Source organism: Chionomys nivalis, chromosome 2, assembly GCF_950005125.1.
Source record: "Chionomys nivalis chromosome 2, mChiNiv1.1, whole genome shotgun sequence".
In the NCBI taxonomy this organism is placed as follows: domain Eukaryota; kingdom Metazoa; phylum Chordata; class Mammalia; order Rodentia; family Cricetidae; genus Chionomys; species Chionomys nivalis.
This window is the reverse complement of record NC_080087.1, coordinates 90,000,784-90,027,424: the sequence shown is the minus strand read 5'-3', so window position 1 is coordinate 90,027,424 and position 26,641 is coordinate 90,000,784. Positions and strand designations below refer to the sequence as shown.

Sequence of the window (26,641 nt, the reverse complement as noted above, 5' to 3'; positions counted from 1 at the left end):
AGTCCTGGATCTGCTATAACAATGCACAGCTTCTGGGCCCAGGAGTATACTTTCTGTAGCATTAGAAGAATCTCACCACTAAGCCTCCAAATTCTGTGGAAAGGTCAGAAGACTCTACAATTAGTCCTTGGGTGGCAGGGGTAGATGTAGCAGGAGAGAGATTGTCCACACATGAAGGAGGAGCAGGCAGAATATATTGTTCTCACATGGCATGGAGTGGAGTTGTGGTGGGGTCAGAGATCTCTGTCTAAAGGAAGGACACAGATACTACTTTTTTACCAATACAAAAAATTATACACCAGAAGAAAGAAAGAAGGGCTAGAGAGATGGCTCAGAGGTTAAGAGCATTACCTGCTCTTCCAAAGGTCCTGAGTTCAATTCCCAGCAACCACATGGTGGCTCACAACCATCTGTAATGGGGTCTGGTGCCCTCTTCTGGCCTGCAGGCATACACACAGACAGAATATTGTATGCATAATAAATATTTAAAAAAGAAAGAAAGAAAGGAATAGTCTTACGATGTAGTAGTGAAAGTCAATCAAGTCAACATCCTTAGCCATTAGGAAAGTATAAATTAAAACTACTTTGAGATTTCATCTAATCCCCAAAAGTAGCTACAATATTATTTTAAAGACAATGCTAGTGTGGGGAAAGGGAAATGCTTATTCACTGTTGAGAGGAGTGCAAACTTGTGCAGCTGCTGTGGAAATCAGTGTTAAGGTTCCTGAAAAATCCAGAAACAGACTTACCACATAATCCAGCTCTTCCTCTTCTGGGAATATTTTCAAAACTATTTATATCCTACTACAGATATTTGTTCATCCATGTTTGTTGTTGGAAATGGAAAAAAATCTAGATGTCCATCAACCAATAAATGGAAGATTAAAATGTGTGTATATTTACACAATAGATATTATTCAGATGTTAATAAAAATTATGAAATTTTCAGGTAAATTAATGGAGCTGGAAGTAATCATTCTGAATAGACTACCCCAAACCCAGAAAGACAAACATTGCATGCACTCTCTCACATGCAGATGGCAGCTTTGACTCTTTAAATATATGTGTTTAAATCAAAGTACCCACAGAGGTCAGGAAACTAGTAAGGGAGTCTGGGGGCACTGGAGAAAGAGGAGAGAGAATGCAGATGGTATGGAGGATGGGGAATGATGAAGCAAGAATTAAGTCAAGTGGGAGATAGAAGGGCATGGTAGAGGTAGTGGTGGCCTTGGGGAAAGGCCTAAACACTAAAGGACATGGGAACCTACTACTGTGGAAACTCCCTAAACCATATACATACATATACATTTAAATCATTTACATGGAGTCACCCTATAACAGAGGAATAATGATCTACCTGGACACCATAGCCTATCAAATAAAATCCCAACATGAAGCAGGCAATTGTCACAAAGTCATTCCCATCACCAGCTGAGGTTCTCATTGGCAGCTGGTGCCTCTTAGGCTAAAAAGAGTCAGTCCTCTTTAGGGTTGCAGCCCCTGAGAGGCTGTCCATGCTACAGTAGATGGTCCCACACCTGGGAATTTATAAACAGCACAAGTAGATTTGGTGGCTTTTAAAAACAAAACATAAAAATTGGGAGGGAACAGAGGGAGGAAAGCGGAGTGAATTTGATAAAAGCACAATCACATGCATGTACAAAATCTTTAAATTACAAAACACTTCAGCACTATGACATTGTAAGCAATATTGTGATTGCAAAATGCAGAATTATGATGTCACTATCTTTGTATGGTCTCAGTGCAATAGGAAAATGTCATTATGATATAATGTAGTGTGAAAATTAAGCAATGTGATGCTACATTTCCACATTTTGATTACAAATTGAAGAATTGTGATAAATGGAACAGTGTGATATCACAATTCAATATTGGGATGGCACAATGGAACTGAATAACATAACAATTCATCATTCTGATGTCACAATTTAGTACTCTGATGCTAAACTCAGCATTGTAATGGCACAATGAAGCATTGTTTTCTTATAATTCAGTCTTACGGTGCTACAATAATGCATTGTGATGTCACAGTGCAGCAGTGTGATAGCAAACTGATCTTTTTTTATTTACTTATTATGTATACAATATTCTGTGTGTATGCCTGCAGGCCAGAAGAGGGCACCAGATCTCATTACAGATGGTTGTGAGCCACCATGTGGTTGCTGGGAATTGAACTCAGGAACTTTGGAAGAGCAGGCAATGCTCTTAACCACTGAGACATCTCATCTCTCCAGCCCCAAACTGATCTTTATGATAACAAATATACTATTGTGAGAGCAAAATACACAATTGTGACATCACAGTGTAGCATTGTTATGGCACTGTAGATCACGAGATGAAGAGCTTTGTTGGAAAATTATGCTATTGTGATAGCAAAATGCAACAACATCTTTTATCATAGTGGAATATGTCACAATTTGCAATGCAATGGCACAGGGAACATGTTAATGTCATAATTCGGCATTTTGATGGTAAAGTGAATAGTTTGATGGTAAAGTGAACAGAACATAGTATAGTGATGACAGAAAGAAGCATTATCATATCACAATTCAGCACTCTAGGGATAAAATGGAGCACTGTTATGATGTTATATACTATTACCATGGCAACAGGCAGTACTGTGGTGATACAATAAATTTTTGCAATGGCACAATAAAAATGACATCATTGTGATGACATTATCCTGCATAGAGAGGACATAGTAAAGTCTTTTGATGTCATGTGACCACCATATTATAATACCAAATTTCAGAATTGTGTTGTTATAGTTTAGCATGGAGCACTGTATTGACACATTATTTTATTGTATTGTCAAAACACAGCATTGTGATGTCAAAATCGAGCATTATGAGGGACCAGTAGAGGTCAATAATCGTAATTCCAGATTGTGGTGACACAATGGAACAACCTCATATCACAATAGAAACTGTGATGGCAAAACGGAGCACTGTGAACACACACTGTTTGTTTGAGTTGCTGATGCCTTCTAAGCTAATGGAGTGTTTTGATGATGATAAGCATTGTGTTGAATTACACAGCTGTGCTGGCACAAGGTAGCAGTGTGGTGGCATAATACAGCATTGTGCTTGCACAACTGAGGACTTCAGTGTCACAGTTCAGCATAGTAGATACAATGGAGCTTCATGGTATCACAAGGCCACATTGTCATAAACTAATTATAACACAAACTTTAGCTCTAGCCATTGCAATAAGTGTAATCCAAGTCTAGCCTTAATCCTAGCCCTAGTCCCATTTCTAAACATATAACAGCATTAACAAATTCTAACACTATCTAAGACCTAACTGTAAGCCTTTACTATCCCTAACATTAACCCTGTCCTAGGTCCAGCCCTACATCTAACCCTGACTTTAAGTTGAAATTTAATTATATAAACTTACTCCTAAAACTACATGATGTTAAAATTAGCCTAAACCTAAACCCTAATCCTAACCCTATTTAAACATAACCCACAACCCTAGCCCTAACACTTACCCTAATAATATACCTAGTCCCAGCCCTAAAGCTAACCCACACTTAGCCCTAGCTATTACACTAATCTCAGCCCTTTCCCTAATCTAAGCCTAACACAAACCCTAAATAAATGTAACACTCTTGTATCCCTAAGGCTAACAATAGCACTCATCCTAACTCTAAGTCCAACCATACGAAGTCATAACCATGACTCTGTCCCTAAACCTAACTCTAGCCAACATCTGATTAGAACCCTAACTCCAAACTTAACATGACAGAGAATAGTAATGGGATGTTTTAAATGAGAATGGTTCTAATAGGATCATATGTTTAGATAACTGGTCCCAGCTGGTAGAGCCATTTAAGAATAGGTATGGCCTTGTTGGAGATGTCCCTGGGGGTGGGCTTTAAGATTTCAAAAGATTCTAGCTATTCTCAGTGTCTCTCTCTCTACTTACTTGAGGATCAATATGTAAGTTCTCAACTGTCCCTGTACCACATCTTTGTTCTGCCATCATGGACTATAAACTCTGAAATGCTTTTTTTTCTATAATTTGCCTTGGAAATGAGGTTTATTGCAGTTATGTAAAAGTAACTAAGATAATAACTCTTAACCCTAATCATGACCACATTCTAACACTAGCTGGACTGGATAGTTTTTGCCAACTTGAAACAAGCATAGACATATCGGGAAAGGCAAAATCTCAATTAAGAAATTGTCTCCATCAGATTGACATGTGGGCATGACTGTGGAAAATTTTCTTGATTAATATTTGTAGCTAGCGGGCCAGAACATTACAGGAAATGCAATCCGGGGCAGGTGGTTCTGAGCTGTATAAGAAAGCAAGCAGAAAAGTTCATGGAGAGAGCCAACCATAACGAAACCCTAATATTAACCCTAGCTATAACACTGAACCTTATTCCATTCCTAAGAGAACCTCAACTGTCAACCTAAACACTATCCTAAGCATAACCCTAACAATGGCCTAGTCTTCTACCTGACCCTTATCCTAATGTTAACACTATTCCTAAAACTATTCCTATGCCTAACTTTCAGCCTAACCCTAACAGTAGCACTAACATTGCCTAAACCCTCCCGCTACCCTTTACCCTGGCACTAACTCTATCCTATAATACAATACTAACCTATCCCTAAGCCCAATTCCTAATTCTAACCATAACCTTAAACTGCCAATCTTAATCCTAACCCAGACATGAAAACTAACAGCATTATTAATCTGAAGCATAATCCTAACTCTAGCTAACCAAACTATGGTCCTATACCAAAACTAAACACTAACCCTATTGAGAAATGAACATAGGTATACTAAAAAATCAAGCCATCTATTGACCGAAATGTGAGTGCAGATGCCATGAAGGTCAGATGTAAAACCCTGGATGGTTATAGAAGACCAAGAGGGCTGGAGAGGTGACTCAGTGGTTAAAAGTATTTGTTGCTCTTACAGAGGGCCTACATTTGGTTCCCAGCACCCACATAACCACTAACAACTGTCTGAAATTTCACTTCTAGAGACTATAATGCACTCTTCTGGCCTCTGCAGGCAACCTGTACATGGTACAGAGGCAAACATGCAGGCAAATCACTTATAAGTTTTTTTTTCTTTTAAGTACAAAAGAGGAGGGGCTAAGTATGAAGAAGGAAATTACAATTACTCATATTATAAATATGAGTGAATAAGATGGTGAAAGTGGAGTAAGGAGTCCCTGGGTGAAAAGATAGAACAATTCTAGAACCTAGCAAAGCAATGTGTAAACAAAATCACTGAGACATACATGCAAGCACAGGGATTGCACAATAGAATTTTTCTTAGCATTTATGGAATTAAATTGCTGACACAGCTGCACTGAGTTGAAAAGCAATTCTCAGATTCTTCTGGTTCTAGCAAGCTGCACATGGTGCTGTGTGGGAGAGGGGGAAATAGGCTCTGCAGCTGTTCCAAGTGGTTCTAGCATGTAGAGAAGAATTTGAAAACCCTTTCCTGATAATTCCCTCAGAACTCAATTTTGACCTCTTCAGATGCTGCAAGTTCCATGTATGCAGAGCAGTACTTCTCTTGTTCTCCAGGGCTTGGATCTGCCTGTTTCCCTGCCGAGATCTTCCCAGGCTTAGTAAGTTTGTTTATAGGCCCCGCCTCTTGTAGGAAAGGAGATTTAGTGGTGAAGCTTCTGGGTTGCCAAGTTCCCCAGGAATCCCAGTGTTACATTATGATAGGAATGAGCATTGTGGCTGGACAGTGGAATATGGTGATGGCATAATGAAGCACTATTATGAACAGAATTGTGACACGATACTGGACCAATTTGGTGGAACATAAGAACATTATGATGGGATGGGGGACATTGTGACAGGGCAGTAATGGAATACAATGGAACACTGGTACACTGTGATAGGGACAGTAGAGATTTTGAGGGTATATAAGAGTGTTGTAATGGAACAAAAGAAAATATGATGGGGGCAAAGAAACATTGTAAAAGAATATCAGAAATGTGATTTAGTGCAGTGGTAGACTGATTTAGATCTATTTAACATAGGAATCATTGTGATGCGTACAGAGGTGCATTGTGAGAGAAAAGCAGACCGTGATAGGACAGAGAAAAATTGTGATTGGACAGAGGAGAAATACAATAGAATAAAGGATTACGAGAACTAGTACTGAGGTGGGTAGGTGGACATTTACTGAGCTCTACAATAGAAAGAGAAGCACTGTGAACAGGAAACCACTGACAGAACAGTGGGGGGCTGTAATGACACTGCTGCACTGTGCTACGACAGAGAGCATTAGGGTAGGAGAGAGGAGCATTGTGACAGTTCTTCTAAACACAAGGCGAAAGAAAAAAAATATTGTGACTGGCTGATTGGCCAGTAGAATACTGTGACAGACAAAGAAGCATTTTAGTGGGACAGGAGAGGACTGATATTAAACAGCTGGCCAGACATGGTGTCACATACCTTCAATTCTAGCACTGAGGAGGTATGAGAATTTGAGGCCAGCCTGCTCCACATATCAAGTATCAGACTACCTAGGACTACATATTGAGACACATTTCAAAAGCAAACACAAAGTGAGATACTGATAAGACAATGAAGCGTGACAATAGGATGAAAGAGCACCAATGGTGGAACAATAGCACACTGTAATAGAGCAATGGAAACTGATAAATAATGAACAGTGCTGCGATATCACAGTGGTACCTTGTCATAGCACCGAAGAGCATAGTGGCAAACAACTAAAACCTGGATGAACATCATATTATCACAATATCGCATTACTATAGGGCAATGAAGTACTACTGTTCGGGAGTACTAGAGCCTTGTGATGGGATAAGCCTTGTGGGACTTGAGACACGACGGCGGAACCTGGGGATGAAGCAGAGGAGCACTGTGTTGAAGTAGTGGAGTAGCGTAGCAGTAGGACACTGTGATCGAAGAACTGAGCATCTTGACTGATGCACTGGTGAATAATGGAAAAGTTGGACACTGATGGAGAGAAGGGCACTGTGATTTGACTATAAAGCACTGTGCCAGGACAATGGAGGGCTGAGATGGCAGAGCAGAGTGCTGATGAAACTTACATCTTGATGGATCAAAAGAACATTATGATAGGCAGAAACCTGTGAAAACAGGTAAGCATTATGATGGGACACAAAGGAACACTGGCATGGAACAGAGGAGCGCAGTGGCGGGACAGAGAAGGTCTATGATGGGACAATGTGTCACTATGTAGAAAAGTGGGGACAGAGGATCACTGTTAAGGGCACAGCTTAATGTTTTTAATCACCATGTAATGTGTATTTAGAAGACAGAATGGGTTGCTAAGATTTACCTCATACTTAACTTCTCTTATTAAGCAGATGAAGCAAACAATCTTAGACCTCGGAAACACTCTCTTAGTCCAGACCCAATACGGGTCCCTTCCCACGGTGGCTATTGACCTAGCAAGGCCTAAGGAAAGTGCACTTCTAAGGCAACTAAGTTTTGACACATGTCTCATCAGAAACATCTTGAGTACTAACACATATATACTATATTGTTAGTCTTCTGAATTTTCCAATCTCTCTAACACACTTCTTTTCATTTAAGTTTCTAAACATAAGGGAGGTGTCTTAATTAGGGTTTTATTGCTGTGAAGAGACACTATAACCAAGGCAGCTCTTACAAAGGAAATCATTTAATTGAGGCTGGCTTACAGTTTCAGAGGTTCACACCATTATCATCATGGCAGGACACATAGCAGTATGCAGGCAAACATAATGCTGGAGGAGCTGAGAGTTCTACACCCAGATCAGCAGGAACAGAAATGTCACACTAGACCTGATGTGAGCATTTGAGACCTCAAAGCCTGGCCCATATTGATACTTCCTCCAACAAAGCCAAACCTACTCCAACAAGGCGACCTCTTAATAGTGCCACTTCCTATGGGCCTATAGGGGCCATTTTTATGCGAGTCATGACAGGTCTGTTTGGAAGACATAAAGCGTTGCCACTTCACACTAACCTTTAACCATAGCCTAAACCTAATCTCAGTTTCTTACCCTGTTACTTTTGTTGACAACCTTAACACTCTAACACGTAACATCCCAAATCCTAACACTAATCCTATCCTGAATCCTGAATCCTACTCTAACCAGCTACTAACACTATCATTACACTAAACCCAACCAATACCCTAACTCTAATACCACCCCCAATCCTAATGATATACAACCTCATGTTCAACCACTTAATATTAATCATATCCCAAACTGATGGAGGTGGGACTTGTATTTATCTGTTGCTTTCATTGGTTAATTAATAAAGAAACTGCCTAGGCCCATTTTATAGGCCAACCCTTAGGTGGGTGGAGTAAACAGAACAGAATGCTGGGAGAAAGAAGCTGAGTCAGTGAATCGCCATGATTCTCCCACTGGACACAGACGCAGGTTAAAATCTTTCCTGGTAAGCCAGCTCGTGGTGCTATACAGAATATTAGAAATGGGTTAGATCAATATGTAAGAGCTAGCCAATAAGAGGCTGGAGCTAATGGGCCAAGCAGTGTTTAAAAGAATGCAGTTTCCGTGTAATTATTTCGGGGCATAAGCTAGCCATGCGGGCAGCCGGGTGCCGGGGACACAGCCCGCCGCTCCATATTTCAACACCAAACATTAATCTGTAATGCAAAAACCTAAACCTAAAACTTAAACCCCTAACCCTAGTACCCAATCTCTGGCCCTACCACTATGATTTATCCTAATCTGTAACAATAAAAACTCTAACCCTTAACCAGAAACCGAATTTCTACTTCTCTAAACCCAACCCTAATCTTTAACCTTAGCCCAATCCTTTCTATGATCTAATCTACAAACAGAACAAAACAGAATATACAGGTGTCAACGGAAGCAAAATTTTATTTGGCAGCTCTTCACAGTATGTGAATCACCTTCTGGCTACATTGCTTCTCTTTACACAGAGATACAAAATAATTGTATCTTAAAACATTTGAAAAAAGAAATTTATTTAAAAACCAATCTTTAGTAAACATTACAATTTATTAAAGATAAAAACCAATTTTCACACTAATTGAGATGAGATGCTTATTTTTAATTAGGTATTAAATCTTACTTGAATGTGGCACTCACTTTCATCCCAAAACTCAGGAGGCAGAAACAGGTGAATCACTGAATTAAAGGTCAGCCTGGTATACATACTGGTATACAGCCACTTAGGGCTACACAGTGAGACCCTGTCTCAAAAAAAAAAAAAAAGAATATCTGAGAATGCAAAATTTAGAGACTCGATGTTTTCCCGAGTTGAATCATCACTGTTGAGTGCCCTTCACGTAAATTAGTACAAAATAGCAAAGGTATACTTATGACCATCTCAGAAACTATTGGATAATCCCAAACCAAAATTCACTAAACAATCTTTATAAAATACATTTCAGTAAATTAGAAAGCATTTTTTTAAAAAAAATAAAAATAAAATCAAGCTTCTCAACCCAATGTAATCCAAAGGTATACAAATTTCTTATTTGCAAACTGGTGACTAGGAAAGTAAAAATGCATCAAAAATTTGTAACTGCAAAGTTAAAAAGTTATTACCTAATTCACTATAAAATGATCTTTTATACATAATAAAATCTAAGTCTACAGTGTCTATAAAGTTAATTGCAGTAATATTAATGTATAGTAAGGTCCTTAACATTCACGTTTACTAAACTAGAGCCCACAAACACGCAGAGCAGTATCCAGTCCTGAAGACTCCATTATCCTTATACTATTATCCTTTTATATATTTATACCAAATATTTTCAGTTTCCTAAATCAGTAAAACATTATACTGCACGTTTGGAGTAGAGTGTGGTAGACTATACTATATTTGTGATAGTTGATATTATCATCTTGAGAAAATCTAAAATCACCTGGGAGATGAGCTTCTGGGCTTGTCTGTAAGGGATTTAACTTGAGACAGGAAGACCCACCCTCAAGGTGACACTATTCCCTGGGTTTGGGTTCTAGACTTGCATAAAAGAGAAAACTAGAACGTCGTGAGTATTCATCACTCTTTGCTTAACTGTAGACACAGTGTGACAAGCTCCAACAAGCTCCTCCTGCTGTGACTTCTGTGCCATGTCAGACTGTGACACAGCTCAACCTCTGAACCAAAAGAAACGCTTCCTAGCTTGTTTTGTTGGAATATTTTATCACATCAGGAAAAGAACACACAATGACCTTCAGTTATGGAATTGTCTAATAACATATATATTATTACAAACTACCTCTATTGCTGGAAGACTATACTTAATTTTTACCTCAATGTATGCCAAAAAGAAATGGCAACTCATTCTTCTGATAAGAATACTGGAGACTGAGCTCACAGTTTCATGTATGTCCATCAAGTATTCTACCCAATGAACAACATATATGCAGTACTCTTCAGTTTTTGATGATAAAACAGTACCTCAATTGCTTGGCCAAGTCCTGAACTTGCAATTCTCCTCCGTCAGTGACCTAAGTAACTAGTACTACAGGCTTGCACCATCAAGCCCTTCTAGGAACATCAATAAATACAAATCCCTGGTAACACAATATATTCATAACCTATATAACATTACATTCATGTTATAAGAATCTGGACATTATAGGTTAACTTGCTTAAGGATTTCAATATATTTAAAATTTACTTCCAATAGTCCTCTTGAGTGTTAAAATGTTGCAAACTTTACTTTCCAAACTAGTTTCAATCCAAAATCCACTCTTATAAGAGCTACCCCTATCTTCATGATCATGTATTTAAGAGGACATATGAAAAAGGAAGTATCCTAACATTACATTTATTCCTAAGGTGATCCACCAGAGATGTTCAAGTTTTCAAATGGAAACCAACATCTTTTTGTTCATTTGTAGCCCTGGCCAGCCTGGAACTCATATCTGCCTGCCTCTGACACCCCGGGACTGGGATTAAAGGCATGCACTGCCATGTTCAGCTTAGAACTGAATATGTTAACACATATTACCAATAGGTTTTTCTCCAGGAAGTCTATGATTAAAAAAACAAACAAACAAACAACAACAACAAAAACCCCGACGCTTTCACTAGTCTTACACTACCAGATTTTCTTCAAACATTAGAAGGAAATTAGACAGTCCACAAGTTTTTGCACTGTTCAGACTCATGGAGCTTTTTCCCCAGCATGAGTCTTTCCATGTCTCTGAAGTGACCGGTGACATCTAAAGGTCTTACCACACTGATGACAGTCATACGGTTTTTCATGACTATGAGTTCTTTCATGTCTTTGAAGGGAACTGTGGCATCTAAATGTTTTGCCACATTGTTGACACTCAAAGGGTTTTTCTCCAGTATGGATTCTTTCATGTACTTGAAGAGAAGGGAGGCGCCAGAAGGCTTTACCACAGTGTTGACATTCAAAAGGTTTTTCCTCAGAATGAGTTCTTTCATGTAATCGAAGGGAGCTCTGAACTCTGAAGGCCTTACCACATTGTTTGCATTCATAAGGTTTCTCTCCAGTATGCGTTCTTTCATGTCTTTGAAGAAAAGAGGGATAAATGAAGGATTTGCCACATACTTTACATTCATAGCGCTTCTCTGCAGAATGAGCCCTTTCATGCATTTGGAGTAAATACCGAGAAACAAAGGACTTGCCACACTGCTTACATTCGCAGAGATTTCCTTCAGCTTTCTTCCTTTCATATATATTACTAAGACTGAACACTGTACCATGCTGCTTGCATTCAGAGGGTTTCTCAAGATTGTGAGGTATTTCATGCACTCGAAAACTACTGAGAGCTGTGAAGGTTTTGCCATATTGTTTACATTCATGTGGTTTCTCTCCAGTATGGATCCTTTCGTGTAGCTGAAGAGAACTTGGACAACTGAGAATTGTACATTGCTGCTTACATTCATAAGCTTTTTCTTCAGTACGAGGTTTTTCATGTACTTGAAAATAACTGAATTTCCTGGCGGTTTTATCAACTTGCAGACATGCATAGGATTTTTCTCTAGTATGAGTTAGTTCATGTAACTGAAGGGCACTGGGACAACTGAGGCTTTTATCACACTGTTTACATGGATACAGTCTTTCTTTAGTGTGAGTTCTTTTATGTATATGAACGTAAGTGAGACTCCTAAATGCCTTACCACACTGCTTACATTCATAGGGTTTTTCATCCGTGTGAGTTCTTAAATGCCTCTCAAGTAAACAAGGAAAAATGAAGGACTGATGACATTGTTCACATGCATATTTACATACACAGTGTTTTCCTCTAGTATGGATCTTTTCATGTCTTTCCAGGGAGGAGGGATAATAAAAAGCTTTACTACATATCTTACATTTATAGGGCTTTTCTACAATATGAGATCTTTCATGTATTTGGAAGGTATTCCAATCTCTGAAGACTTTACTACATCGCTTACATTCAAAGGCGTTTTCCTCAATGTGAGCTCTTTCATGTCTTTCGAGGAAAGAAGGGCATAGAAACACTTTACTACATACCTTACATTTATAAGGTTTTTCTACAGTATGAGCCCTTGCATGCAATCGAAGGGAACTGTGACTTTTGAAGGCCTTACCACACTGTTTACACTGATAAGGTTCTCCCCAAATATGAGTCCTTTTGTGTCTTTGAAGAAAGGGGGAACACAGAAAGGCTTTACTGCATAGCTTACATTTGTATGGTTTTGCTCCAGTGTGAAATCTTTCATGTGTCTGAAGTAAATATGGATAAGTGAAGGACTTAGCACACTGTTTACACGCATAAGGCTTTTTCCCAGGATGAGCTACTGTATGTCTTTTAAGGGAGCAGTGACTTCTGAAAGCTTTACCGCACTGTTTACAGTCGTAACATTTTTCACCACTGTGAGTTCTTTCGTGCATTCGGAGGTAACTTTGACATTTGAAAGCTTTAGCACACTGTTTACATACATAAAGTTTTTCTCCATTATGAATCCTTTCATGAAATCGAAGAGAACTGGGAGAACAGAGGGTTTTTCCACACTGTTTACATTCATACGGGTTTTCTTCGATATGAAAAACTTCATGTAACTGAAGATAATTGTGACATCTGAAGGTTTTCCCACACTGTTTACATTCATAGGGCTTCCCTCCAATATGAGTTAATTTGTGTAAATGAAATGAATTTTGCTGTCTGAAGGACTGTCCACACTGTTCACATTCATAGGGGCTTTCGCCACTATGAACTCTTTTATGACGTTGACGGGAACCAGAACTCAGAGCTTTACCACACTGTAAACACTCAGAACATTTATCTTCGGTGTTGATTCTTCCATCTATAGAAAATGAACAGGGGCAAATGACGGCCATTCCAGACGGCTTATAGGATTCTTCACCACTGTGCCGTTGCTGTTGTATTCCAAATGAACCTGAAAAATGAAAATATTTTTAGAACGTTTGACTTTTATAAAGTATCTGAGTATCATTGAATATTTGAGGGTTCAAGGTTTTCCTAAATTGTTTACATTTATAGTGCTTCTTACCATATTTGTGTTCAGATGGTTTGTCCCTCAAGTGAGACATGGTATGTTCATTACAGGGTGAATTAAAGTGAAAACATTCCCCCACACACCACATTCAAATGGTTTTATTCCAGTAGAAATATTTGTACTACTATGGAGATTTGGTATCCAGGTAAAAGTTTCTTGAAACTTACCACCTCCTCTATGCTCACAGATTGTATCTACCATGTGACTTCTGTAAAAAAAAAAAAAAAAAAAAAAAAGTATAAATAGGTTAGCATGGCTGCTTCATTAATAACTCTCTACTCACTAGTAAGTGCTAGACTTACATTACTCATAAAAACAAGTGTATGTTTTGCAACCTGAATGGTTTCAAACAAAATGGACTGATGATTCTATGCTCTCTAAAAGAGTTACTATCAAAACAGACCCCACAGGCTGGAGAGACGGCTCATCAGTTAAGAGAACTGGCTACTCTTCTAGAGGTCTTGAGTTCAACCCCCAGCACTCAGGCTGTGACTTACAATTGCCTATACCTGTAGGCCCATGGGATTCAATGCCTTTGGTGTGCATACAAAATAGCCATATACACAAAATACACAAATTAATCTTTATCTATGTGCATGTGTGTTGTCTAAGTACTGTTTCCAAGTGAACTTTTTTTAAAAATATATACACTAAAGTATGTATTGTTGGTGAAATTTTTTTAATAAGTAAATTTTAACATTCTGGCTCTCATTTTCTTTTTTAATTTAAAATTTCACCATTATTTACTTTATGTACATGGGTGTTTTGCCTATATGTATGCGTGTACACCATACTAGATGCCCTGGAAGTGGTGTAACAGATGGTGGTGAGCCATCAGGTCGGAGTGGGGACCAGAACCCAGGTCCTCCAGTACTCTTAAATACTGAGCCCTCCTTCCAGCTCCTTTTGTTGTTGTTGTTTATTTGTTTATAAACTTTTGTAACACATTAAGAAGGTTTTGTTTTTTTGCTTTGTTTTGTTGTGTGATGGGGTGATTTTTCAAGACAGGGTTTCTCTGTAGCTTTGGAGCCTGTCCTAGAACTTGCTCTGTAGACCAGGCAGGCTTCAAACTCACAGAAATGTGCCTGTCTCTGCCTCCAAGTGTTATGATTAAAGGTGTGCACCACCACTGCCGGGCCCCACATTAAGAGTTTTTTAAGCAAAACTTTCTTCCACTTGTATATGCAAATTACCTTAGATGTCTCCAAGAATGTTCGCACTGCTGTTCAATATTCTGGTCTTCCCATCTGATGCCTAAAGTGTAGACCCAGAAAAATCACAAACTGTTAGAAACTACAGAAAAATGAGTTTCCAGGTTTGATGTACACTGGACCCATGCCTGTTTATTCATTGATTTCTTCCCTTTCCAAATTCCAAATCATAGGACCAAGGAACACGTGTTCCTTGACTAAATAAACGGTGGCATTCCTACCTAGAGAGCATTCCTACCTAGAGAAGTAAGGTTACTGCAGGTCTCCAGCATCACATCTCTGTACAGCTTCTTCTGAGAAGGACCCAGCAATATCCATTCATCCTGGCTGAACTTCACTGCCACATCCTCGAAGGCCAAAAAATCCTAAAACATCCCGAATGTATACAGAAAAGAACAGATGAAACTAACAGATGTAGAGATTTACACTCAGTTGATAAGATGTTCATATAATTTTATGGTATTTAGGAATTTATTCAGTCAAACTGAAATTCTAGTGCTAGCCCTGAGATGTTAAGAAAGGATACAGCAACAGAGTTCTAGATCAGCCAGGAATATACGGAGACTCTGATTTCATGGGGTGGGGGGTATTAACAAAGAAGAAATAGCAGAGTAGGAACACTCCTCATTACTGTGCCTGCAAGTCAAATGTGCTGCTAGGCTACCCCACTTTTTCTTTCTAGAGTGGATTTCTAATACCTGTAATAAGAGAGTTCTGCCAAATGATATACAGAATAGAACTAACATTAGCAGTCAAGATATTGTTTTTCTTTATATATTTCCACATACAAAAGTGTGGGCTTTTCTGGTATTGGGGAACCTAAGATCCTGGGAGACATTCCGCTAACACAAATGGTAAGAACACTTCTCTTATTCTCAATGACTTACACAAACAGCACTTTATGAATGTTCTATACACAAAGAGGCACCAAGACAATCTGCCCCTGCCCCAATGATCTGGGTAATGAGGCTACAGAATTTTTCTGGTAGACAACAATTCATACATATTCTCATTTGTGAAGTAGGGGAATTGAGCCCATCCTGTGTGATTACACAAAGAGAAAACATTTAGAAGCCTCAAAGGTAATTTATACCATCTAGAATTTACCATAGCAAGAATGACTAATGATCCTAACAAAAAAATAACATGAAACAATTAGATGGCATATGCTTTTACTAAGAATGCAATATAGTCAGATATGTTGACATATGCTTAGAGTCCCAGATATTTGGAAAACCAGTATATAGAATCACCTGCACCCAGAAGTTCAAAGACAGTCCGTACTCTATTTAAAGACTCCTATCTCAGGAGGGAAAGAGGTAGTGAAGGATGAGAGAGGGGGAAGAGAAGTGTCACCAAAATGTCACCTCTTCAGGATTATATCTTTATAAAATCACATGATATTTAAAAACCCACCTATTAGTAGTCACCAATAATTAATTTTCCAACTTTCGCCTAGTCCAAGTTCTTAGCAATTGTCAGTCTTCTAAACAGTAACGTGATGGCTTGCCTAGAACATACCAAAGACTTTCATACTATTCTGTAAACACAAAGGATCAAAAATAAAAACAAATTTTCATACTTTGGAGGTTTACTGGGACTTAATAAAAATAGCCAGCTTAAAGAAAAAATGCAAAACTCGCTATTCCACAAGAAAAGGTATTTCACATATCCACCCTGATATGGGCCACATCATATAAATCCAAGTCAGTTTCCCTAACTGTTATGAAAAGAAGTCCCTCACCCTCTCAGCTATGCGACTCCCTCTGTGAGCTTACTGCTTCCTATGTATTTCAAAACACTCTTTGTCTGTGCATGTCATGGATAATACTTTTGATTGACTATTACTGGTATTTCTTATGCTGTTTTGCCCAGCATTTTGATGGCTGATTCTGGTGCTTGTGGAGGTGAGTTAACGGTTAAAGTCTCCTAATTTAGAAGACTCTCAAACAAGTCTTTAACTTGCACCCCAGGCTATTGTCTCCCATCACAGGACAAGCTAAGGAGGTTCTTTTCAGTCCTTGTAGAAAGATATACTTCCCATTCACAACGGATGGACACAGGCCAAAGGAATTCTTTGTTGGTATTTTAAGGTGATGGGGCGGGGGGGGGGGGGGAAGGACAGCTAACTATAACCAACAATTCTAAGAAACTTCATTTCTCTTGTCCTGAAAACTGCCTCTCTCCACCCATAAGTCTCTGACTCTTGCCCCTAACCTATCTTTCACATATTCACCCATAAGTTTGACAGAGAACTCAAGAAGCAAGCAAAAGTGACACTTTAACCCTTGGAAATCTATATATTGTCTGTGAGGTGGCTAGTGGGGACCTCAGCACCATCTAGGTTCCTGTTTCTTTCTCCATCTGATCTGCCCCAAATCTAACAACTATGATCATTTTGCCCAAAAGTCCCTTCTATCTTCATTAAGGAATTCAAAGGGTTAATTGTAGTCTTTTAACCAAATCTGGGGAATCTGGGGAATATATTTATAACATTTTACTTTTTAATTATTTTTATATGTATAAGTCTGTGCACCATATGCATGCCTGGTTCCCTTGGAGATCATAACTGGACACTAGATTCCTTTGAACTGGAGTTATAGATGGTTATGAGCTTCCATGTGAATGCTGGCAATGAAATCCGAGTCTGTGGAAGAGCAGCCAGGGCTAAGCGATGAACCACCTCTCCAGTCCCTACTTATAGCATTCTAACCACTTGCTATATGTGTACAAAGAGGTTCCATACCTAAACTTTAGCAGGCAGCTGAGTAGATGAGAGCCATAGTCTTAACCCTGATAACAGAAAAGACATGTTCCTTTACGGTACTTGACAGGAAACTCAAATGATTATATTAGAACTCCTCTGTGGGAAACTATGGGGGAAGTATCCCCAGGAATACATGATTCCCGTGTCTTAGAAAGCAAAACGCTGCTGCTATCAACTCCACTAACAACGCTATGTTATGAAACATAACAAATGTCCAAATACCATGTTCCTTTTATTTTAATATAGATTGGCTGAAATCAGGCAACCAATACACTAACCTGGACTCTTAAGGGCCAAAGGCAACCTATTTGTAAATTTTTTTGAAACTTCTTCAGGTATTAGACAAAAGTTTCAAAAATCAGAACAGGGACACCAAATTCCTCTCCTGCTATTTTCTAGACAGACACAGTCTTAAATGCTTTACTTAATAATTAAGAGGATTCAAAGGCCAGAAAAGCCAAGCCAGGAGATTAAAGGGATTGCTGTGGCAACTTCCCATTCCCTAACCATCTCAGAAAGTGCAGGACTCCATCTAGAGGAAACCACCTTATCTTGGTGACAAATGAGCCACTGACGATTTTTGCAGTCAGTCTCCGTGTTTCAACTGTGAGAGCGCAAAATACCTCAGTTATAATAAACCTCCTATGAGACCATGTATAATCTGCTAACTGGAGGGCCATTAGAATCATAACTGCCCCCTTCCCCATCATGAAAGGGCCATCCCGTTGGTAAAAATCTCAGGCTAGGGTCAAACATGAAAACTGACAACATCCTTAACTTTGGTCCTGGACAATAACAAACAAACTTCCCCTTTGAAGACATGATCCTGGGGTTACACAACTTCCAAGTTTCCCCTGGGACTCTATGTATGACCCTCTGATGATCCAAGATATGGCAAAGGCTATGACTATACTACCAACATAAGAACTACATTCTCCTCCCTACCTTTCTGATTTAACATTCCTCTCCCTAGTCTTCCTCCCTAGCAGTAATGGTAAACTCCAAGCAGCACACTTAAACCTCTCTTAACACGTATGATAGACTCTTTTTCATTCATTCCTTTTGGTTCTACCCAGCTGCCTGATTCCCTTCCTAGGTAGGGACATTGTGTCCAACCTCCAGTATCATTTATGACATTTAAAGGAACCTTAAAATATTCATAAAGCTAATCCCCTGCCCTATAAATATTCAGGGGTGTCTAGAAGCCTAAATACCCTCCCTTATCTTTATTATACAACCCTACATCTTATAAAAAGCTCCCCTTTAAGTGTAAGGCATCTCTAGTCCCAGATGCTCACTAGCAACCTCTTCTGTCATTAAAGACTTTCCCCAAAGGCCCAACTGAAACCTAAAACGAAAATTGAAACCTAAAACCTAAAAGTGTTCAGAGCATCTTGACAAATTTCATAAGCCCTTATTACTCATCATGGAATACTCACTCTTACATTGGCCGTAAGAGTCAGAGGGATCCTAAGGAACATTCCAAGACCAAAAGTCACAAATTAAACTGTGATCCCAACCACTCCATAGGTCCCTCCACACTGCAAGGAAAAATATACTCCAATACCTGGGTTTATAGTTTAGACTTTAAGGATGCTTTCCTCCTGCATCCCAGTTCACTCAGACTCAGTGCTTATTTGTCTCTAAATGGCAGGGATGGCTTATGACAGATTCAACCACTCACCTGGAGTGTCTTGCCTCAGGGCATATGAGCAACCCCTACCTCTTTGCCATAACAGAAAACCCTTTCTTCCTTGAAATGTTCATAAAGGAATAGCTTTAATTTAGTACATAGATAATTTTATTAACCTCTAACAGTCCTCTTACCTCACATCAGAACACTACTGTAACTCATCAGAGACTAGTCTCATATTTATATTACAATTTCCCCTTCAAAGTTACAAATCACCATGCAAATGATTTTATAATCAGTAGGCACAAGGCCTTACAGACATCCTAACTATGGCGTTTCCAACCTCAAAAAAATTAAAAACCTATGACTATGTATTATTTGTCTACAATTAAAGCTTTTCCACTCCCCAAATCCTACTCCTGAGAGCCTCTTAGAAATATCTCTGTCTTCTCCCAATGAGGCCCAAGGTAAAACACACCCTCACACACCTGCAGCCTTTCCTTTCTCCTTTCTGGCTTCTATAATTGCAAAAGTTGTACCTTCTTACTCCCTTGATGTCATTTCTGGGAATTTGCCTTAAATCTGTTCCTCCAGGGAGCTTTAAACTATGCCACAACTAAGGGCACCACCGATCTCTAGTTATGATGCCCATGTTACTCCTTTATCCCATTATCTCAGAGCTCCTATACCTACTGTTCCTTCCACCTTTCCAGCTTCCCCTGTCACACACTTTACCCCTTTGTCAAAGACATGCTGGCATGCCACTTTTCACCATTATGACTTTAGTTACAGATACAGATAAAAGGTTGAAAGCATATACCTGACATCACTAAGTCTTGGAGGGATAATTCTTTTGGGAGACTTAGACTTGGGTTTCCTAATTTCTGTTTATGGGTTATTATTTGGGTTATGGGTAGCAAGGTCCAAGAGACTTAGAGCTGTCTTTCCTAATTCCTGTCTATTGGTTCTGACTGGAGTAATGAGTAGGGAGGACCCTGTTTAACCTTCTGGTATTATGGAGACCTTCGAGAACATAGGCCATTAAGTTGCAGATGCTACTGTCTGAGAGATATCCACCATTACTGTAGCATGCATGTGGGTATCAAGACAATCTTTAATGTTGGACCTTGCTTTCCAACCTGAGGCAAATTTCTCATTTTTGTTACTACATTACATATTCCAGGCCAGCTTCCAGGGCATTCTTCTGTTCCGAACTACCACCTCACCTTATGTGGACTGGGATTACATACATGTACCACTATATCTGGTTTGTATGTGGGTCCCAGGGATTAGTACTCAGACCATAAGGCTTGTGCAGAACATGACTTTTATCTACTGAGCCATCTCACCAGTCCAAAACAGATTATTCTGCCTCAAAGTCATACTCTTTAAGTATACTGAATCTGGTTCTCAATTTTTAAAATTGTTTGTATTCTATAAAATGTTTTAATGTTTTGGAGTATTTGAAATAATTCATTATCTTGTAATTTTAATATTCTCTCTAGCCAGTTTATTCAATTCCCTAGGTTTAACATCATATAGCATGGTTAATTCTGATTTTTAGAAAAGAGTGGTGTTTGATGTCTAAATTCTTGTAACTCTTAGTTGAGACTAACAATTTCATTTGGTGTTATTTTAGGATTACGTCAGGTTTGGGTTTGGGAAAGTAAATGTTTAGTCACTGGGATGGTTAGTTTTAAGAGCCAATCTGACACTAATCACCTCTTAAGAGAATCTCAATGAGGGTCTATCTAGATCAGGTTGGCCTTTGAGCACGGCTGTGGAGGACTGTCTTGATTATATTAACTGAGGCAGGAAGACCCATCGGCAGGAGGTGGCACTATCTCACCGCATAAATGGAAAGAGGGGGCTGAACAAGTAGCACGCATACACTCTTTCTCCCTCTGCTCTCTACTGTGGGCGTGACTGCTCCAAATTCCTGCCCTGCTTCCCCCTCAATGGACTGTGATCTGGAATTGTTAGCAGAATAAACCCTTTATTCCCCAAAGGAGTTAAATTCCAATTAAAACAGACTGCCTATTCTAGCATTAGTTTCATTGTCTAGGAAACCTAGGTTAGCATGTTAAGAAAAAAAAAATCTAGGCACAGTGGCACACTTCCCAGCTATTGGGAAGCAAAGGCAGACAAATCTGAATTGAAGCCAGTCTGGTCTATAGAGACCCTGTAGCAACAACCCCCCCTCCCCTACACACACACACACACACACACACACACACACACACACACACACACACACACACACATAACAGGACTGCCAAAGGTCCCTACTGAAGAAACCATGACAAATTCCAGTAGAGCCAGAATTAGAAAAAAAACAACAACAACAAAAAAAAAAACAGCTGGAAGACCAATAGGTAACTTTTCTCTAAACATTTCCTACTTTATTGACTTCTTGATCCTCTTTCATTTTTTCCGTGAATATGACAAAAGTCTACTTTGGCTAACTAAGGGAAGGGTAGTGTTGTTTGTTTGTCTGTGTTTTTGACATTGTTTCCCTGTGTAGCCTGGCTGCACACAGGTACTTGCTCTGCAGACCAAGCTGACCTTGAACTCACTCACATAGATCTGCCTGCCTCTGTTTTCCCAAGTGCTGGGATTTTGTGAACTGTGTTTTGGATCAGATTTATATGCTGATGATAAAAGTAGCTGTCTCCAAGGTACACCAAGCTTGTCCTGGACACTTATGGTAAAGTAAGGGGGCTCAAGACACCAAGTATCTTCCACAGCCAATAAAGTTCCTTCCAGCCCAGGAACAGGATATAGTTTGAGATATCACCATAAACTTACTACAAATCCCAGGACTGGAGAGGTGGCTCAGCTGTGGCTGTGCTTCCAGAGGACTCAGCTTCAATTCCCAGAACCCACCTGGTAGCTCACAACTGCATGGAACCCCAGTTCCAGGAGATACCATCACACAGATATACATCCAAGCAAAATATCAATGCACATAAAATAAATAATAAAATTATAAAAAAGAAAAATTAATACAAATCTTGGGATAGTCACTTGGACACTTTCACCCTGTACAGAAAGAAAGCAAATGCCCCCTAATTTTGACACCTTTAAGGTTAGGCACTGAGATTTCCTAAACTAAAGGCAGCACATTGGAAAATCTAGATATGAAATCAAAGTTTTAAGTAACACATGGTAAAGGAAAGGTCTCAAGAGAAATCTAAATATTTCAAAAGAATTGAAAGTACATTTTATGAATAATTATGCCACAAAACACAAGTCGTGTTTGTGAGGGATTAAATCAATAAATACATATACTACAAATGAAGACAGATGAAAAATAAATCATTTAGTCTTCCATAATAGGACATTAGAGAAAGAAATAAATCAAAGCACAGGAAAATAATAATTAGAGAATTTTAAAAAATTGTGAATAGAAAAATCAAGAGACAGTCAACCGATTACTCCAAACCCTAATTCTTCAAAAATATTGATATAATTGATAAGCTTACAGCTATGCTTTAAAAAAGATTAATGATTACAATTATAGAGCACCACCTACATACAGTTGTACCACCTTGAACAAACCTGATCTCACCTGATCTTGGAAACTAAGCAGGATCAGGCCTGGTCAGTACCTGGATGAGAGAATTAAATAGGGCCATCATTAGCACGAAGATGAAAAGAACCATAGGCATCCTATGAACAACTCCAGACCACATATTTAGTAACTCAGAAGAAATGAACAAATTCTCTGAAATAATCAAAAGGTAAACAGAGAGATGGCCGGTATGAGTAGGCCTATAATGTGCTAAAGAAATGAAATCACTAACTCTCAAAACAAGGTTAGATAAGACTCAAACTATTTCAACCATCAGTTTTTCCAAACAATTAAGATATGGCACTGATTCTGTAAAACGTCCTCTGAAAAGGCAAATACATCCTAGTTCAAACTTTGAGTTCAACATTACCATAACACCAAAACAACAGAGGCGAAAAAACGAAGCAAAACAAAAACACATGAACCTAAAGAATGACCAATGCAAAAACTATCAACATTAGCTACCTCAACTTTCAAGTGTTAAAAAAAAAAAAAAAAAAAAAAAGCCTAGAGCCAGAGCCAGTGTGGTTGCATATGCCTGTAATCCCAGTATTTGGCAGGCTGAAATAAAACAACTGCCAAGAGTTTGAAATCAACCTGGTCTGCAGAATAAAAGACTGTCAGGAAAAAAAAGTATATACTAAAACCATGCTGGAATTGATGCAGACACAGAAAGTCAATTCAAACCTTAAAATTCAGACTATAAACAATGCTCCATGATAAAACACATGCCTAGCACTATGCAAATAAGACGTTTTAATCGCCATCAAAAGAAAATAGGAAAAACGTAAAAATGTCGTCCACCAAATTGACAAGTTAGCTAGTAAAAATCATGCCATCATACTAGTAATGGTAAACAAAACACTGCCAGAAAAGGAAAGCGCTATTGAGACTGTCAAGAGTTTGAAATTACAACCACCACGCAGCTTATACAGCACCAACGATAAGAGAGACATATTTGTATATTAATGTAACTAAGTCCACAGATAAAAATTACACACTTCTAACGAATAAGTAATCCAAGTACTTAATAAGTGGAGGGATGTCCATGACCTTGAAAAGGAAGCGTCAAAGTTATGATCCAGAGTCAACACACTCCAACACAAATCCTCAGAATTTATGTTGAAAACGACAAAGCTGATCTAAACATTACATGGCAAGAGATACACAGAATGGTCAGCACAAGGACCAAGGCCTCGTGAAGCCCGAGATTCCTTTCCCAGAAGCACACAAAACAACAACAACAGAAGGCATACAGACACACACCCTTAATCTCAGCACTGTGGAGGTGGGTTTGGGTAGCAAGATCAGGAGTTCAGGGTCATCCTCAGCTAAGATAAAGTTTGAGGCCAGCCTAGGAAACACGAGAGCCAGTCTCAAAAAAGAAAAAGAAGTTAACAACATGCTGAAGCATAACAATACACTATCTGACTTTACCATGTCCAAACTTACAATAATCAAATTAGCATAATATTTCTCAAATAAGAATAAGCAGAACAAAAAAGTCAGAAGCAAACCCACAAATATAAGAGTAACTGATTTAACAAAGCAGCAAACCAAAAACTTGGACACACTTTATAACTTTCACAAAAACTAGTTCAAAGCAGCTCCTAAACCTAAATAAGAAATGCAAACATCGGAACGTCTATGACTCAGAAACTAGACCACCTTAACTCAGCAACTGGCCGTCCCATCAACACAATCATGAATCTGTGAGGAGCTTTCCGACAGCTGTGACGTCACCAGCGCAGAGCTTGGGGAGCAGGGCGGAGCCTCTCGCCCTCAGCGCTCTGCGCAGAAGCGGCCTCCGGAGCTGCCCCGGAGCCGCTGGTCCAGGCCCTAGGTCGCCCCGCCCCTACTAGGAGGAGGCCCGGCCACACCAGCGCTCGACGTTCCGCCGCCGGCCCTCCCAGTCTGGGGACAGCGGCCGATCGCTCACCATGGTGCGGTTCCGAGCTCGCTCACTCTCTAGCTCCGGTACCGGCTCACACAGCGCAGCACACTCGCACCTCCGTCGGCCGCAGAGAACCCACAGCACAGCAGCCTGAAAGAACCCGCCCCTCACCGCCTGCCGGAGATCCTGATTGGACGGCCTGCTTAAATATCCTGAGTGGCTAGCGAGGCTTGAGTGACAGGAGCAGCTCCTGTAGGGAGGAAGCCCAGTTCAAAACACAGGGGTGGCTGGACAAAGTTTGCATTTAAGTGGAACTCTTTCTGCACCAGAGAGCTGAACTTTTACATTTAGTATGCACTCTTCGCTCTTCCTCCTAGTCAGTGTCGCTAGTGTTAGCATAACGCAGTACACATAGCCCAGTGAGTGATGCCTCATAACAGGAAGGGTGCACAGTGCATCAAGAGTAAATTTGAAAAGTCCTCCACTGATCAGCAATTTCTGTAAGGCACTCCTGGGTCCAGGGGTAGGTTGATCCTGATTTCCTGAGAAACCGCCACACTGCTTTCCAAAGTGGTTGGACAAGTTTGCATTCCCACCAGCAATGGATGAGTGTACCCCTTACTCCACAACCTCTCCAGAAAAAGCTATCATTGGTGTTTTTGATTTTAGCCATTCTGACAGGTGTAAGATGGTATCTCAGCAACACCACTCTTGGGAATATACCCAAGAGATGCCCTATCATACAATAAAAGTATATGCTCAACTATGTTCATAGCAGCATTGTTTGTAATAGCCAGAACCTGGAAACAACATGATGCCCTTCAATGGAAGAATGGATGAAGAAAGTATGGAATATATACATATTAGAGTACTACTCAGCAGTAAAAAACAATGACTTCTTGAGTTTTGCATGCAAATGGACGGAAATAGAAAACACTATCCTGAGTGAGGTAAGCCAGACCCAAAAAGAGGAACATGGGATGTACTCACTCATAATTGGTTTCTAGCCATTAATAAAGGACATTGAGCCTATAATTCGTGATCCTAGAGAAGCTAAATAAGGTGAACACAAAGAAAAACATATAGTTATCCTCCTGAATATTAACCTTCATCAGGTGATGAAAGGAGACAGAGACAGAGACCCACATTGGAGCACCGGACTGAAATCTCAAGGTCCAAATGAGGAGCAGAAGGAAAGAGAGCATGAGCAAGGAACTCAGGACAGTGAGGGGTGCACCCACACACTGAGACAATGGGGATGTTCTATCGGGAACTCACCAAGGCCAGCTGGCCTGGGTCTGAAAAAGCATGAGATAAAACTGGACTTGCTGAACATAGCGGACAATGAGGACTGCTGAGAAGTCAAAAACAATGGCACTGGGTTTTGATCCTACTGCACGTACTGGCTTTGTGGGAGCCTAGGCAGTTTGGATGCTCACCTTACTAGACCTGAAGGAGGTGGGAGGTCCTTGGACTTCTCACAGGGCAGGGAACCCTGACTGCTCTTTGGTCTGATGAGGGAGGGGGACTTGATTGGAGGAGGGGGAGGGAAAGGGGAGATGGTGGCAGGGAGGAGGCAGAAATCTTTAATAAATAAAAAAATAAAAAAGAAAAAGAAAACTTTAAACAAAGGGGAAAAATGAAGACACCAACTGCAGAAACAAGAAATGCAATTGTAAACATACTTATAAAAATATGGCTGGGCGATGGTGGTGCACGCCTTTAATCCCAGCACTCGGGAGGCAGAGGCAGGCGGATCTCTGTGAGTTCGAGACCAGCCTGGTCTACAAGAGCTAGTTCCAGGACAGGCTCCAAAGCCACAGAGAAACCCTGTCTCGAAAAAAAAAAAAAATGAATAAGAGAGATAGCTCAGCAGTTAAGAACACTTGTTGCTTGCTTTTGCAAAGGACAGGGGTTGAGTTCCTAGCACCCACATGGAAGGTGACAACCATCTGTAACTTCAGGTGTAGGTAATCCAGTGTCTCCTCAGTCACAAGATATATACATGCATGCAGGCAAAATACTCATACTCCTATGTTGTGGGATATTTT

At 39.7% G+C, this 26,641-nt stretch overlaps 1 protein-coding gene across 1 annotated transcript; it reads right to left on the bottom strand.

Moving 5' to 3' along the window:
• Positions 1 to 8,897: 8,897 nt before the first annotated feature.
• On the bottom strand, positions 8,898 to 24,655 carry LOC130869902 (zinc finger protein 791-like). The gene is made up of 5 exons (XM_057762390.1): positions 24,636 to 24,655; positions 14,961 to 15,087; positions 14,705 to 14,765; positions 13,679 to 13,719; positions 8,898 to 13,391 (listed from the first exon to the last, which is right to left on the bottom strand). The coding sequence occupies exons 1-5, from the start codon at positions 24,636 to 24,638 to the stop codon at positions 11,164 to 11,166; spliced, it is 2,460 nt and encodes an 819-aa protein (XP_057618373.1). The 5' UTR covers positions 24,639 to 24,655; the 3' UTR covers positions 8,898 to 11,163.
• Between the last annotated feature and the right edge of the window lie 1,986 nt (positions 24,656 to 26,641).